Source organism: Ambystoma mexicanum, chromosome 7p (assembly GCF_040938575.1).
Source record: "Ambystoma mexicanum isolate Mex_15411 chromosome 7p, UKY_AmexF1_1, whole genome shotgun sequence".
Lineage (NCBI taxonomy): Eukaryota > Metazoa > Chordata > Amphibia > Caudata > Ambystomatidae > Ambystoma > Ambystoma mexicanum.
In genome coordinates, this window is record NC_090939.1 from 31,662,933 (window position 1) to 31,679,543 (window position 16,611).

General features: G+C 55.5%; 1 protein-coding gene across 1 annotated transcript in view; it reads left to right on the top strand.

Annotated features, from left to right (window-relative positions):
• CASQ2 (calsequestrin 2) overlaps nucleotides 1-16,611 on the top strand; it is a 281,710-nt gene that overhangs the window by 222,936 nt on the left and 42,163 nt on the right. Inside the window, exon 8 of the mRNA XM_069635701.1 lies at nucleotides 1,261-1,315. Coding sequence (XP_069491802.1) covers nucleotides 1,261-1,315 — 55 coding nt within the window. The remainder of the gene's footprint in view (nucleotides 1-1,260; nucleotides 1,316-16,611) is intronic.

Below are 16,611 nucleotides of genomic sequence, written 5' to 3' on the forward strand. Positions count from 1 at the left end.
AGCTCCTGCTTCACCAGTGCTAGTTCCTGGTCACTGGTTAGTGCTGGATACCCAGGAGCTGCTTTTAGCTCCTGCTTCTCCAGTGGTAGCTCCTGGTCACTGGTTAATGCTGGATACCCAGGAGCTGCTTTTAGCTCCTGCTTCTCCAGTGGTAGGTCCTGGTCACTGGTTAGTGCTGGATACCCAGGTACTGCTTTTAGCTCCTGCTTCACCAGTGGTAGCTCCTGGTCACTGGTTAGTGCTGGATACCCAGGAGCTGCTTTTAGCTCTGGCTTCCCCAGTGGTAGCTCCTGGTCACTGGTTAATGCTGGATACCCAGGAGCTGCCTTTAGCTCCTGCTTCTCCCGTGGTAGGTCCTGGTCACTGGTTAGTGCTGGATACCCAGGAGTTGCTTTTAGCTCCTGCTTCTCCAGTGGTGGCTCCTGGTCACTGGTTAGTGCTGGATACCCAGGAGCTGCTTTTAGCTCCTGCTTCTCCAATCTTAATTTCGGGCCCGGCCATTCCATCTGCTCTGTGACGGTACCGAGCCCAGACACACTAAAACTGGCTTTGACCACACGGTTGACCCTTATCCTGGAGTTCACGAGCTAACAACTTTTCCATGTAACAAGGTGGGATTTCTCTGTTTATACTTACCTTTAGCTCGATAGCGCCATTCTCTCTGTTTGTGGACATTCCTATATTCAAGGTATTATTTAACCTGTTCAGAGTATTCTGGTCTGCCCACCTCATTATTTGGGCTTTGATTGCCTCCCCACTCGAGCTAGTAAAGCAGCCACGTGTAGCCATGAGTGAACCCTGACCTGTCCACATCGGTGGTCTATTTTTACCCCACACCTGACCTCAGACGAATGCCCCAGAGAGTGTGTGTCTCCCATAAACGTCCACCCTGTATTTTCATCCTCTTATTTGTACCGGAGCCCTTCAAGCCCAGTACCCCTTATCCTATGCACAGGTCATTACTGCTGATTAAATGCATGGTTCTTGGGGAATGTACAAACATCTGGTTCCCCTTCAGTTTATTTTCTAACTTTATTGAACCACATTCACTAACCACTTATCTTGGTGTTCTTCTAAAGAGAAGCTCTTTGCTGGGCCGCAGATTCAGAAATGGCGCCTCTGCGATGGGATCCGCCCCAAGGACTGGGCAGAAACAGCCTTCGCCTGCTGTGTGCTGTGCCCACACCACACACTTGGCGCCATTTACACCTATTGAGGCCCTGCAGACATCAAACATTGTGTCCTTGTGTTTCTGTGCAGGAGGACGACCTGGAGGGGATCCACATTGTGGCGTTCGCAGAAGAAGACGACCCCGGTGAGCATTCTCTTCACCTGCGTGGCGCGAGCGCAAAGGCTGGCGTAGCATAGCGCACTGAAGCGTGTGTAGTGTAGCCTGCCTTGCAGCAGCTGGTTTATTATGGTTTTTGCTTTCTGGTGTTAGCAGGGATGTCCCTGTGCCTATGGAAGGTAGAAGGCCTACAGGGCTTCAGTGACCCAAGTTCTGAGCAGTCGGGTGATACATGGGCAGCGTCTCCAGGGGGATCTGCCCTCTGCACTAAAGAGAGGTCAAAGTGGCAAAGCCACTAAAAGGTGGCAAAAATATTCTTTGCATTTGTATTCATGTCTAGTTCAGTCTTTCTAGCACATCATCACCAGTTTACATTATGTCCAGTCAGCACAATATTGTTATGCCCAATTATCACATTACCCTGCACCCATTTAGAATTTGACAGAGAACTCAAACCATTCAGGGGGTTATTTAAAGTCTGGCAGAGCGGCACAGCAGGGCATACCAGCAAGATGTGAAATCCCGCCTTAGTTAGACTTTTTAACAGTGTTCGGAGGCGGAGAGGGAGACGGGCCAGCGAATATGTTCACACTCCGCCTGCAAAATCTCTAGGGGTCATTTTAAACTTAGTGGAGTTGTAAAACAAAGGATAAAGGCAAGGAGTGATGGTTTTACACCTTTCTTTACCACTCAAGCCCATGTTTGCCGGCTTCCAAGGGAGAGAAAAGCCCCGAAGCGGAGTGTGTCTCTCCAGTGTACTTCCCTGTGCTGCTTTGCAGGAGCACAGGCACAGAAGAGGCCCGAAGTGGGGTTTGTCTGTCCTCTGTGCTTTCTGCGCTGCTTTGCAGAAGCAGAGGGAGAGAAGAGGCCCGAAGCGGAGTTTGTCTCTCCGGGTGTGCTTTCCTGCACTGTTTGGCAGCAGCACAGGGTGAGAAGAGGCAGGAGCAGAGAGGGAGAAGAGGCCCGAAGCAGAGTTTGTCTCTCTGGGTGTGCTTTCCTGCGCTGCTTTGCAGGAGCACAGGGAGAGAAGAGGCCTGAAGCAGAGTTTGTCTCTCCGGGTGTGCTTTCCTGCGCTGCTTTGCAGGAGCACAGGGAGAGAAGAGGCCTGAAGCAGAGTTTGTCTCTCCGGGTGTGCTTTCCTGCGCTACTTTGCAGGAGCACAGGCACAGAAGAGGCCCGAAGTGGGGTTTGTCTGTCCTCTGTGCTTTCTGCGCTGCTTTGCAGAAGCACAGGGAGAGAAGAGGCCCGAAGCGGAGTTTGTCTCTCCGGGTGTGCTTTCCTGCACTGTTTGGCAGCAGCACAGGGTGAGAAGAGGCAGGAGCAGAGAGGGAGAAGAGGCCCGAAGCAGAGTTTGTCTCTCTGGGTGTGCTTTCCTGCGCTGCTTTGCAGGAGCACAGGGAGAGAAGAGGCCTGAAGCAGAGTTTGTCTCTCCGGGTGTGCTTTCCTGCGCTACTTTGCAGGAGCACAGGCACAGAAGAGGCCCGAAGTGGGGTTTGTCTGTCCTCTGTGCTTTCTGCGCTGCTTTGCAGAAGCACAGGGAGAGAAGAGGCCCGAAGCGGAGTTTGTCTCTCCGGGTGTGCTTTCCTGCACTGTTTGGCAGCAGCACAGGGTGAGAAGAGGCAGGAGCAGAGAGGGAGAAGAGGCCCGAAGCAGAGTTTGTCTCTCTGGGTGTGCTTTCCTGCGCTGCTTTGCAGGAGCACAGGGAGAGAAGAGGCCTGAAGCAGAGTTTGTCTCTCCGGGTGTGCTTTCCTGCGCTACTTTGCAGGAGCACAGGGTGAGAAGAGGCAGGAGCACAGAGAGAGAAGAGGACTGAAGCAGAGTTTGTCTCTCCGGGTGTGCTTTCCTGCACTGTTTGGCAGCAGCACAGGGTGAGAAGAGGCAGGAGCAGAGAGGGAGAAGAGGCCCGAAGCAGAGTTTGTCTCTCTGGGTGTGCTTTCCTGCGCTGCTTTGCAGGAGCACAGGGTGAGAAGAGGCAGGAGCACAGAGAGAGAAGAGGACTGAAGCAGAGTTTGTCTCTCTGGGTGTGCTTTCCTGCGCTGCTTTGCAGGAGCACAGGGTGAGAAGAGGCAGGAGCACAGAGAGAGAAGAGGACTGAAGCAGAGTTTGTCTCTCCGGGTGTGCTTTCCTGCGCTGCTTTGCAGGAGCACAGGGAGAGAAGAGGCCTGAAGCAGAGTTTGTCTCTCCGGGTGTGCTTTCCTGCGCTACTTTGCAGGAGCACAGGGTGAGAAGAGGCAGGAGCACAGAGAGAGAAGAGGACTGAAGCAAAGTTTGTCTCTCCGGGTGTGCTTTCCTGCGCTACTTTGCAGGAGCACATGGTGAGAAGAGGCAGGAGCACAGAGAGAGAAGAGGACTGAAGCAGAGTTTGTCTCTCCGGGTGTGCTTTCCTGCACTGCTTTGCAGGAGCACAGGGTGAGAAGAGGCAGGAGCAGAGAGGGAGAAGAGGACTGAAGCAGAGTTTGTCTCTCCGGGTGTGCTTTCCTGCGCTGCTTTGCAGCAGCACGTTTTACGCCTACATCAGATTTTCATTCAGGTGTAAAATGAATGGATTCCTATGGAGTCCGCCTGGCATTAGCACCTGCTTATGAGCAGGTGGATCCCATAGGAATCCATTAGTAAACGCTGCCAGCAAAGCGTAATTTCAGGCCGTGTTTACATTTCAACAGAACTGTGCATAAAAGTAAAGAGGAAGGCAATCCTGCCCGTTTTACTCTTCCCTTTTGCACTCTGCGGTGCAAGAGTTGAAAACTGCTTGTATGACAGACATGGAAGTGCAAGCATTGGCGTTCCCCTGAGTGCAATTAGCATATGTTTTTAAATGACCCGCTCTCTGTTTTATGCCAGCAAGAGGTATTCATGCTGGCGTAAAACGAGTGCATTCCTGTGAATCCCTCCTGCAATCAGCCCCTGCTGGAAGCATCTGGATTCCGCAGGAATCCATGACAGGGACCATCTGCACAGTATCACGTGCAGACAGCATTTAGTAAGTAACATGTTAAAGTAAAGGCGATTTCACCGGTTTCTAATCTTCCATTCTCCACTGAGTTCCGGGAGTAGTGAAGGTTGCATGCGATGGGCCCGGAAGCAGGAAGCTTTGAATATTGGTGCATGGTCTCCTACATGCAAAAGGTGCCCCGACTCAATGTGAACATTCTGCACACAGCGCCATGAAGCGGCTCAAGCAGCACTGAGAGCTATGCAAACAGCAAACAAAGCATACCTGTCACTCTGATGCCAGCTGAGGGGCGCTGAGTCACTTCCCATTGTAAATCTACCTCCCGATGAGAGGCCCAGCCTAACTCCCCAGTCTAACTCTATCTCCCGCTGAGAGGCCCAGCATCACTCCCCAGTCTAACTCTACCTCCCGCTGAGAGGCCCAGCATCACTCCCCAGTCTAACTCTACTTCCCGCTGAGAGGCCCAGCATCACTCCCCAGTCTAACTCTACTTCCCGCTGAGAGGCCCAGCATCACTCCCCAGTCTAACTCTACCTCCCGCTGAGAGGCCCAGCATCACTCCCCAGTCTAACTGTACCTCCCGGTGAGAGGCCCAGCATCACTCCCCAGTCTAACTCTATCTCCCGCTGAGAGGCCCAGCATCACTCCCCAGTCTAACTCTATCTCCCGCTGAGAGGCCCAGCATCACTCCCCAGTCTAACTGTACCTCCCGGTGAGAGGCCCAGCATCACTCCCCAGTCTAACTCTACCTCCCGCTGAGAGGCCCAGCATCACTCCCCAGTCTAACTCTATCTCCCGCTGAGAGGCCCAGCATCACTCCCCAGTCTAACTGTACCTCCCGGTGAGAGGCCCAGCCTAACTCCCCAGTCTAACTCTACCTCCCGCTGAGAGGCCCAGCATCACTCCCCAGTCTAACTCTATCTCCCGCTGAGAGGCCCAGCATCACTCCCCAGTCTAACTCTATCTCCCGCTGAGAGGCCCAGCATCACTCCCCAGTCTAACTCTATCTCCCGCTGAGAGGCCCAGCATCACTCCCCAGTCTAACTCTATCTCCCGCTGAGAGGCCCAGCATCACTCCCCAGTCTAACTCTACCTCCCGCTGAGAGGCCCAGCATCACTCCCCAGTCTAACTCTACCTCCCGCTGAGAGGCCCAGCATCACTCCCCAGTCTAACTCTACTTCCCGCTGAGAGGCCCAGCATCACTCCCCAGTCTAACTCTACCTCCCGGTGAGAGGCCCAGCATCACTCCCCAGTCTAACTGTACCTCCCGCTGAGAGGCCCAGCATCACTCCCCAGTCTAACTCTACTTCCCGCTGAGAGGCCCAGCATCACTCCCCAGTCTAACTCTACCTCCCGCTGAGAGGCCCAGCATCACTCCCCAGTCTAACTCTACCTCCCGCTGAGAGGCCCAGCATCACTCCCCAGTCTAACTCTACCTCCCGCTGAGAGGCCCAGCATCACTCCCCAGTCTAACTCTACCTCCCGCTGAGAGGCCCAGCATCACTCCCCAGTCTAACTCTATCTCCCGCTGAGAGGCCCAGCATCACTCCCCAGTCTAACTCTACCTCCCGCTGAGAGGCCCAGCATCACTCCCCAGTCTAACTCTACCTCCCGCTGAGAGGCCCAGCATCACTCCCCAGTCTAACTCTATCTCCCGCTGAGAGGCCCAGCATCACTCCCCAGTCTAACTCTACCTCCCGGTGAGAGGCCCAGCCTAACTCCCCAGTCTAACTCTACCTCCCGCTGAGAGGCCCAGCATCACTCCCCAGTCTAACTCTATCTCCCGCTGAGAGGCCCAGCATCACTCCCCAGTCTAACTCTATCTCCCGCTGAGAGGCCCAGCATCACTCCCCAGTCTAACTCTACCTCCCGCTGAGAGGCCCAGCATCACTCCCCAGTCTAACTCTACCTCCCGCTGAGAGGCCCAGCATCACTCCCCAGTCTAACTGTACCTCCCGGTGAGAGGCCCAGCATCACTCCCCAGTCTAACTCTACCTCCCGCTGAGAGGCCCAGCATCACTCCCCAGTCTAACTCTATCTCCCGCTGAGAGGCCCAGCATCACTCCCCAGTCTAACTCTACTTCCCGCTGAGAGGCCCAGCATCACTCCCCAGTCTAACTCTACTTCCCGCTGAGAGGCCCAGCCTCACTCCCCAGTCTAACTCTACTTCCCGCTGAGAGGCCCAGCCTCACTCCCCAGTCTAACTGTACTTCCCGCTGAGAGGCCCAGCCTCACTCCCCAGTCTAACTCTACCTCCCGCTGAGAGGCCCAGCATCACTCCCCAGTCTAACTCTACCTCCCGCTGAGAGGCCCAGCATCACTCCCCAGTCTAACTGTACTTCCCGCTGAGAGGCCCAGCCTCACTCCCCAGTCTAACTGTACTTCCCGCTGAGAGGCCCAGCCTCACTCCCCAGTCTAACTCTACCTCCCGCTGAGAGGCCCAGCATCACTCCCCAGTCTAACTCTATCTCCCGCTGAGAGGCCCAGCATCACTCCCCAGTCTAACTCTACCTCCCGCTGAGAGGCCCAGCCTCACTCCCCAGTCTAACTGTACTTCCCGCTGAGAGGCCCAGCCTCACTCCCCAGTCTAACTCTACCTCCCGCTGAGAGGCCCAGCATCACTCCCCAGTCTAACTCTACTTCCCGCTGAGAGGCCCAGCATCACTCCCCAGTCTAACTCTACTTCCCGCTGAGAGGCCAAGCATCACTCCCCAGTCTAACTGTACTTCCCGCTGAGAGGCCCAGCCTCACTCCCCAGTCTAACTCTACCTCCCGCTGAGAGGCCCAGCATCACTCCCCAGTCTAACTCTATCTCCCGCTGAGAGGCCCAGCATCACTCCCCAGTCTAACTCTACCTCCCGCTGAGAGGCCCAGCATCACTCCCCAGTCTAACTCTACCTCCCGCTGAGAGGCCCAGCATCACTCCCCAGTCTAACTCTACCTCCCGCTGAGAGGCCCAGCATCACTCCCCAGTCTAACTCTACCTCCCGCTGAGAGGCCCAGCATCACTCCCCAGTCTAACTGTACCTCCCGGTGAGAGGCCCAGCCTAACTCCCCAGTCTAACTGTACCTCCCGCTGAGAGGCCCAGCATCACTCCCCAGTCTAACTCTATCTCCCGCTGAGAGGCCCAGCATCACTCCCCAGTCTAACTCTATCTCCCGCTGAGAGGCCCAGCATCACTCCCCAGTCTAACTCTACTTCCCGCTGAGAGGCCCAGCATCACTCCCCAGTCTAACTCTACCTCCCGCTGAGAGGCCCAGCATCACTCCCCAGTCTAACTCTACCTCCCGCTGAGAGGCCCAGCATCACTCCCCAGTCTAACTGTACCTCCCGCTGAGAGGCCCAGCATCACTCCCCAGTCTAACTCTACTTCCCGCTGAGAGGCCCAGCATCACTCCCCAGTCTAACTCTACCTCCCGGTGAGAGGCCCAGCATCACTCCCCAGTCTAACTCTACCTCCCGGTGAGAGGCCCAGCATCACTCCCCAGTCTAACTCTACCTCCCGCTGAGAGGCCCAGCATCACTCCCCAGTCTAACTCTATCTCCCGCTGAGAGGCCCAGCATCACTCCCCAGTCTAACTCTACCTCCCGCTGAGAGGCCCAGCATCACTCCCCAGTCTAACTCTATCTCCCGCTGAGAGGCCCAGCATCACTCCCCAGTCTAACTCTACCTCCCGCTGAGAGGCCCAGCATCACTCCCCAGTCTAACTCTACCTCCCGCTGAGAGGCCCAGCATCACTCCCCAGTCTAACTCTATCTCCCGCTGAGAGGCCCAGCATCACTCCCCAGTCTAACTGTACTTCCCGCTGAGAGGCCCAGCCTAACTCCCCAGTCTAACTCTACCTCCCGCTGAGAGGCCCAGCATCACTCCCCAGTCTAACTCTATCTCCCGCTGAGAGGCCCAGCATCACTCCCCAGTCTAACTCTATCTCCCGCTGAGAGGCCCAGCATCACTCCCCAGTCTAACTCTACCTCCCGCTGAGAGGCCCAGCATCACTCCCCAGTCTAACTCTACCTCCCGCTGAGAGGCCCAGCATCACTCCCCAGTCTAACTGTACTTCCCGCTGAGAGGCCCAGCATCACTCCCCAGTCTAACTCTACCTCCCGGTGAGAGGCCCAGCATCACTCCCCAGTCTAACTCTACCTCCCGCTGAGAGGCCCAGCATCACTCCCCAGTCTAACTCTACCTCCCGCTGAGAGGCCCAGCATCACTCCCCAGTCTAACTCTACTTCCCGCTGAGAGGCCCAGCATCACTCCCCAGTCTAACTCTACCTCCCGGTGAGAGGCCCAGCATCACTCCCCAGTCTAACTCTACCTCCCGCTGAGAGGCCCAGCATCACTCCCCAGTCTAACTCTATCTCCCGCTGAGAGGCCCAGCATCACTCCCCAGTCTAACTGTACCTCCCGCTGAGAGGCCCAGCCTCACTCCCCAGTCTAACTCTACTTCCCGCTGAGAGGCCCAGCCTCACTCCCCAGTCTAACTGTACTTCCCGCTGAGAGGCCCAGCCTCACTCCCCAGTCTAACTGTACCTCCCGCTGAGAGGCCCAGCATCACTCCCCAGTCTAACTCTATCTCCCGCTGAGAGGCCCAGCATCACTCCCCAGTCTAACTCTACTTCCCGCTGAGAGGCCAAGCATCACTCCCCAGTCTAACTGTACTTCCCGCTGAGAGGCCCAGCCTCACTCCCCAGTCTAACTCTACCTCCCGCTGAGAGGCCCAGCATCACTCCCCAGTCTAACTCTACCTCCCGCTGAGAGGCCCAGCATCACTCCCCAGTCTAACTCTACCTCCCGCTGAGAGGCCCAGCCTCACTCCCCAGTCTAACTCTACCTCCCGCTGAGAGGCCCAGCATCACTCCCCAGTCTAACTCTACCTCCCGCTGAGAGGCCCAGCATCACTCCCCAGTCTAACTCTACTTCCCGCTGAGAGGCCCAGCATCACTCCCCAGTCTAACTCTACCTCCCGCTGAGAGGCCCAGCATCACTCCCCAGTCTAACTCTACCTCCCGCTGAGAGGCCCAGCCTCACTCCCCAGTCTAACTCTACCTCCCGCTGAGAGGCCCAGCATCACTCCCCAGTCTAACTCTACCTCCCGCTGAGAGGCCCAGCATCACTCCCCAGTCTAACTCTACCTCCCGCTGAGAGGCCCAGCATCACTCCCCCTGCATTTTCTAAGAGGCCATGCTTCGCTCCCAGCTGCTCACCGACATGTGAAATAGTTCTAGGCGCTGTAGCACACAATCTCGCGTGCGAAATCAAAGCAGCTGCGTCCTCCAAGGCACCAAATATGTCCAGGAAATAATGTGTTTGCTTCATATTTTCAGCGGTCCGTCTGATTTCATCTTAACTTAGATTTGAAAAGACCCATTTGATTTGCAAAAGGTTTTTGATAGTAACTAATACTCGCCATTTAGTCCTCTTTGTGTGAATAGTGAACAGTACATTGTTAGGCAGAATCCAGTACAGTTCCCTTAGGGAGCACTACAGAAGATTAACACTACAGGTGAGAGCAATCAATCCCCTTTGTTATCCGTCTGTACCACAAAGATTTACAGGCCGATTCATGTAATTCCTCTCAAAAGTGTCGCACGCGGCTGGCGCACAGCGTGCCCGTGCGAATGTCTGCGCCAGCCGCGTGCGATAAAATCAATTTCCGCGCACAGCATATTCATGGATTCCCACCTCCAAAAGCAGACGTGGCGCAGAGTGGCGCAGCGACCCTGCAGCAGCGCCAGTTACGCCCCCAAGAACGCCCTCGCGCAAGGAAAAGCCATCAAGATCGCAAAACCATTGCAAAGGGCTGCGCCAACCCTGTACCAGTTTACCGGACTGGCAAACAGCAAACGCAAAGCGGGGAACGCATATTACGGGTGTCGGGAACACGCGTGCGCGAGAAGTTTCACACGCGACCTGGCCTGGGGGAGCGTGTGCGTGTATTTCAGGGGTGCGCGAGAAGTATTACACGCGAATGGCCTGGGTGCGTGTATTTCAGGGGTGCGCGAGAAGTTCCACAGGCGATTGGCCTGGGCGCGTGTATTGCAGGGGCTCGCGGGTGGTTTCACACGCGATCGGGCCTGGGGGAGCGTGTGCGTGTATTTCAGGGGTGCGCGAGAAGTATTACACGTGAATGGCCTGGGTGCGTGTATTTCAGGGGTGCGCGAGAAGTTCCACATGCGATTGGCCTGGGTGCGTGTATTTCAGGGGCTTGCGGGTGGTTTCACACGCGATCGGGCCTGGGGGAGCGTGTGCGTGTATTTCAGGGGTGCGCGAGAAGTTCCACACGCGATTGGCCTGGGCGCGTGTATTTCAGGGGCTCGCGGGTGGTTTCACACGCGATCGGGCCTGGGGGAGCGTGTGCGTGTATTTCAGGGGTGCATGAGAAGTTCCACACGTGATTTGCCTGGGCGCGTGTATTTCAGGGGCTCGCGGGTGGTTTCACACGCGATCGGGCCTGGGGGAGCGGGTACGTGTATTTCCGGGGCTCGCGGGTGGTTTTACACGCGATCGGGCCTCGGGGAGCGGGGTACATGTATTTCAGGGGTGCGTGAGAAGTACCGCACGCAATTGGGCTGGGTGCGGGTATTCTAGGGCTGCGCGGGAAGTTTTACACGCTCGCCTACAACACGTATTCATGGAAACGAAGGTGGCCAATCCGGAAACACGTACGCCAGCAGGAAGTAGGCGTACGTCCACCCGCACAGCATAAAAGTGCACGCAAACAACAAACAAGCTCAGACGCCAGGATGAACATACCGTTCCTAGCAGCAGTGGCCGTGGAATACCGCAGGAGGAGGAGGAGGATAGTCCGGGCCAGAATTTTTACACCCAGAACCAGCCTTTTTGGGATGCCTGATGACCATGTGTATGGGAAGTACAGGTTTCCACCTCACATAATACTCGACCTGGTCAGTGAGTGGGAAAATGACCTCACATCAACCACCCTGTGCTCCCAAGCACTCAGCCCCCTGGAGAAGGTCCTCAATGTACTGCACTTCCTGGCCACTGGATCATTTCAGCGGACAAGTGCCATAGTGGGGAGGGTGTCACAGGCCACGCAGTCACACTGCCTACACCAGGTCTTGGCCATCATCACTGCACGCCCATCAGTCCGCAGGCACATATACCTGCCCAGAACACCTGCAGAAAGGCAGGCTGTTGCCCAGGACTTCTACAGGGAGGCACAATTCCCCAAAGTGCTAGGTGCCATTGATTGCACCCATGTGGCTCTACGTCCCCCCAGGGCAACTGAGCACATCTATAGAAACCGCAAGCACTGGCATTCCATCAACGCCCAGGTAGTATGTGATGCCAAGGGAATCATCACCTCAGTATACGCCAACTATCCAGGCTCCACCCATGACAGTTTCATCTACAGAATGTCTACCCTAAACCGGGACATAGAAGCTGGGCGGCATGGCGATACATGGCTGCTCAGTGAGTATAAATGCCACTGCGCATGCATGCATGTCAGATACTGAGTAATGTCACAACCCCACTAATGATACCCATCACCACCTCCCCAGGGGACAGTGCCTACCCTCTCAGCACCCACATGATGACGCCAATTCGGAACCCCACCACGCCACCCCAGGTAAGATACAACACAGCCCACATTGCAACCCGGGGCATCGTGGAGCGCACATTCGGAGTGCTCAAGTCACGCTTCCGCTCCCTTGACCGTTCTGGCGGGCAGCTGTTATACGCTCCCCCAGTAGTGTGCAGGATCATAGTGGCAGCATGTGTCCTGCACAACGTTGCAACACGCCGGGGCCTGGCCGTGGACATGGTGGTGACCCCACATCCCCAACCACATGCATGCCCACTGCGCATGGGAGGGGAAAGGGCACGGGGTGAGGCAGCCCGTACGCAGCTCGTGGCTAATTACTTCACATAAAATGACACCCCTGTGGAGTGCACACAGCCCTGGAACATACCAGCTGACAATCAATGATGATTGTTACTGACAATTATGATGTGTCAATGGACAGTCAACTGTCACAACCATACCAGCCTGAGATTGTACATCTGGAAGTGTTCCATTGTGTGCTTCCCAACCTACACAAACAGCACCAATGCTGTGTTCAAAAGACACACTTCTATGCTGCTAAAATCATTACCCCCTTGCAAGACACAACATGACAACAGTGCCATGTCACCCAACCCCTCCCCAGCACCGCCACCCAACACACCATGGCATGACACGCCATGTGAGAGCAAACAAAGTCATCCCCCAAACATGACACGTGTCACAAAGTACAGTGTCCCTAATGGAAACTGGCCACACACAATATGCCCACATGAATGTAGAAACAACAACACACATGACCAAATACTTACCACAATACAATCGACATAGCATAAACATGACAGTACTAAGGCAAAGGATACGTAGTCTTACAACATGAGAATGCCAGCACATCCACCACCTCCATCTGTACAGTGTTGTTGCCACGCACATCAGGAAGTCCACTGCTCACAACATGAGCTCCATCTCCAAAGTGGACGGCCTTGTGAAGACATGAGGAATGAACCTGCAAATCAGGAGGGAGACATGGATGCACAAGCACACATCAATACACCATGCAGTGCACAATACAACAATATGCACTAGGAATGTATACACAGTATTGACTACAGACTGCCCACACAGCTCATGGGAGTCCAACGTCACTGTGTAATTCACTGTCACTTGGGCACACCCTTTGCAAGCCCATGGAAACGGGAAGCAGGAGGGGTGTGTGTCTCACTGACCCAAGCATCTAACCCAAACTCAGGACAAGCCTGCATGTGCCCAGCCGGAATACAGTGGATGCCCACGGGAGCCACACAAGGCAACACACTGCAACAAAAAATCAAAAATGGCCATGTGTGGGCCAGGGGGGGTGGGGGAGGCCACCCAGGAGGTCCGAGGACAGGGTGCCCACCAACAGCCACCTGCGTGAATGTTGCGAAAAAAAAACACCTCCATGGGCTCATGGCCTGCACAGCTACTAAATAGTGGGAGATTCACTGCTGGATTCGCTCTCCTCAACCTCTGCTGCTGCTGCCACAGGAGGTGGTGGTGCCATGGGAGGCAGCCCACGCAATGCCCTAGTTTGGTCCTCCATGGCAGCAAGCATGCGGGCCTGGAAGGCCTCGTTCTGGAGGGATATGGTGCGGAGATCCCCATGCAACACCCGACGTGTTGCCCGGACCTCCGCCGAGTTGCCTGCATCTCTGCTGAGAGCGTACGGGTGACGCGCTCCAGCAGCTGTTCCGTCCTGGTGACAGTGGAAGCCTCAAGGTCCACAAGAGTCTGCCTGAGGTGCCGGACCTCTCCCCTCAGGGCTTCCCTCTGTCCCTGGGCATCTATAGAAATTGATTCCCTCAGATTGTCCAGGGCCGCCTGTCTGTCCCTGTTGGACGCCAACATGTCCTCCCTGACTGATTGGCAAATGGAGTCTGTTGCCTGCTGTAGTAGCTCCATCTGCCTTTCTGGGGGGACAATGGAAGTGGCTACCCTCTCCATGGCTTGAGCAATCATTTCGGATGATGCTGCCTGTTGGTTGGCCATACCGTAAATGGATTGCTCCCATGCGGTATTGCCTGGTGGCGGACGGCCCCCGCGTTGGCGGGCACCACACCTGTCTGGGGCAAGGGGAACTGCGCCTTGCTGTGTCGGCACTGCCTGAGGCTGCAGGACTGCATTTCCCCTCTGAACTGCTGGCCCAGGAACAGGATCAGATGTTGCGGAGTGTGGCCCTGCATCCATAACCACCACAGGCGCACCTACCAACACTGACATCCCCATAGTGGGCTCTACCCCTGGTGCAGGTGGGTCGGACAGAACAGTATCCCTTCCATGAACACATACCTGCGAATCCACATAGGCCTCATCCGAATCAACACCTGAAAAGAGTTCTGGGGAGGTGCAGCCAGGGACACCCCGGGACAGTATGGCCTGCAGCAAGAGAGGGCTCTCCCCCACCACCAAACCACGTCCCCCACTGGTGCCTGGTCGTGCTTCAGATCCCTCCTGGGCCTGCACCATCTCCTCTCCCTCAACAGCATCAGGTGCGTCATCCTCTGCAAAAACAAGAAAGACAAAAAATGGAAACAGGCATTAGCACCATGGCACGCTATTAGGCCAGACAGGCTACAGTACCAGTACTTGATTTACACATGTCCCACATGACTATAACCCTCCCATGCATGCACTGTCCATGAGTTGGAAGGGGAGGAAAATGTCAGACACTGATGACACCAAGATGGGAGAGCAACACATCGGCTGCATGCTGGCTAGCAGTGCCATCACACATTGGCCTGTGAGTGGCATGTCCAATACACATACATGACACATGCCATCACACAGATGGCATGTACCATGGGCATGTTGTATATGTGACAATGGGGCAGAGTGATGCGCAGTAGAACCAGGTGAATTCCTACAATCAGCCTGACTGAACACAGCTAAATACGGAACAATGTGGTAGCAAGATGCCACTTCAAGGGCAACTGGCGCAATGTAGTGCAAAACGCCTACTGTGGCCAGAAGGGATACTGTAATACACAAATCCCGGGGCGCAGAATGCATTGGATGAAGCACATGGGTGGGACAAAACACTCAGGCACACACACCCTGACCTGGCACTCAACCAGATCCCCTCCCACAAACTACATACACATGGATCACACACACATGCATGTGCACTCACCGGACAATGCCTCGTAATCTGGCAGTTCTCCCACACCTTGGATCTGCTCCTCTGTGACGTAGGTCCCAGCAACATGCTCATGTAGAATGAGTTCTATGTCCTCTTGTGGAGACCCACCTCCAGTCACCAGAGTTGCGGCATGACTTGAGGCCAGCTTTTTCTTTGCCCTACGCTTAAGGTCGTTCCAGCGCTTGTAGCACTCAACAGCTGTGCGCCTCATAAACCCAAGGGCACTTATGCTGTCCGCGATGGACTGCCAGTGTGCCTGACGTCGAGCAGGTGTAATCTTACACCCTGAAGTGACCAACATTTCGGCGTCATGTTCGGACACATACTGCACAAGTGCATCCAGTTCGGCATCATTGAAGCTAGGCTTCCTTGGCGTGCCAGACCGTGTAGCCGTGTCGGGGTCATCAGCCTGTACTGGACGAGCACTCTTCCTCTTTCTTTTTGTGGGTGGTGGGGATCCGGAGTGCCCTACGCCGCTCTGGACACTAGAGGCAGGAGCACCGGTGGACTGTGTAGTAGTAGTGTGCGATGGCACATTGACCACATGTCTTTCTGGAGGCATTAGCTGAAGTGTGATGATGGCAGGGGGAACCTCAGTCTGATGTACCGGGACCAACACTGTCCTTGCTGGGGGAGTAAGAGCTGGGGTGGACGGAGCTAAAGCTGCCCCTGCAGCCTCCCCACCCCGCCTACTCGGGGCAGCAGATGACATGGCTGCCCCTGTACCACGTGGCCTGGTGACACTGGCTTGCGCCGCCACCCGTGGCCTAGACTTGGCGACCTGGAAGTCAGCCTGGGAGTCACCCTGTGCTAGGTCAGGTGCCACAACGGGCCGTCCAACAAGGGCTGAGCAGGGATGGTGTCAGCCACGTTTCCCTCAACCATGGGGGGGGGGAGTGTGTCCCTGACTGGACCTCCACATGTGGGGGGCTTGGGGGAGTCTGCAAATCCTGGCCACGTCCCCTACCGCGCCCACCACGCCCACCTCTTTAGGCTCGGCCACCTTTGCCACCCTTACCACTTGCTCGCCTCCCAGCCATGGCACTGATGGAGTTGTGCGTATGGGAGTTGCAGTGGACAATTGTCCTGGGCAATTGGGGGTCAAAGGGGTAGGGTACTAGATGGAATTCGTACCCAAGTGCTCTAGCAAGGCTGTATGTAACCCCTGGGGAAAGATGACGGGTCACGCAACGCACAGGCACACCTAAAACAGAAAATGCGTGCACGCGACCCCTCGTAGACCACGTGCGTGGGAAAAGGAACCTGCACTACGCTGTGGCACCCAGAAACACAAAAATGAACGTATGTGTGTCACACGCAGCCTACAATGACCTCTGAAGGGGTATGCTACACACGGGGCTAGCACAGTTGGTAAATACGTGCGCGACTCACCGTCTGCCTGGGAAAAGAGCGTGAAAAATACGCACGTGTGCGCGTTGGCAACACCCCCGCCAAAAGAAGAATTGTACACTGTCTGAGGAGACAGGACAAAAGGAGAAGTCAACGCTGTTTGAGGAAACAGGTCGAAGAGAAAATCAGAAAAATACTGACAGAGGTAACAGGGAGTACGAACTAGAAACGCTGTGAAGTAAATCGCGTGTGAACCGACAAGAAGTACAGATTTCACCCACTCGCTCTCCACGGGAAGCACGTACAAGGAAATG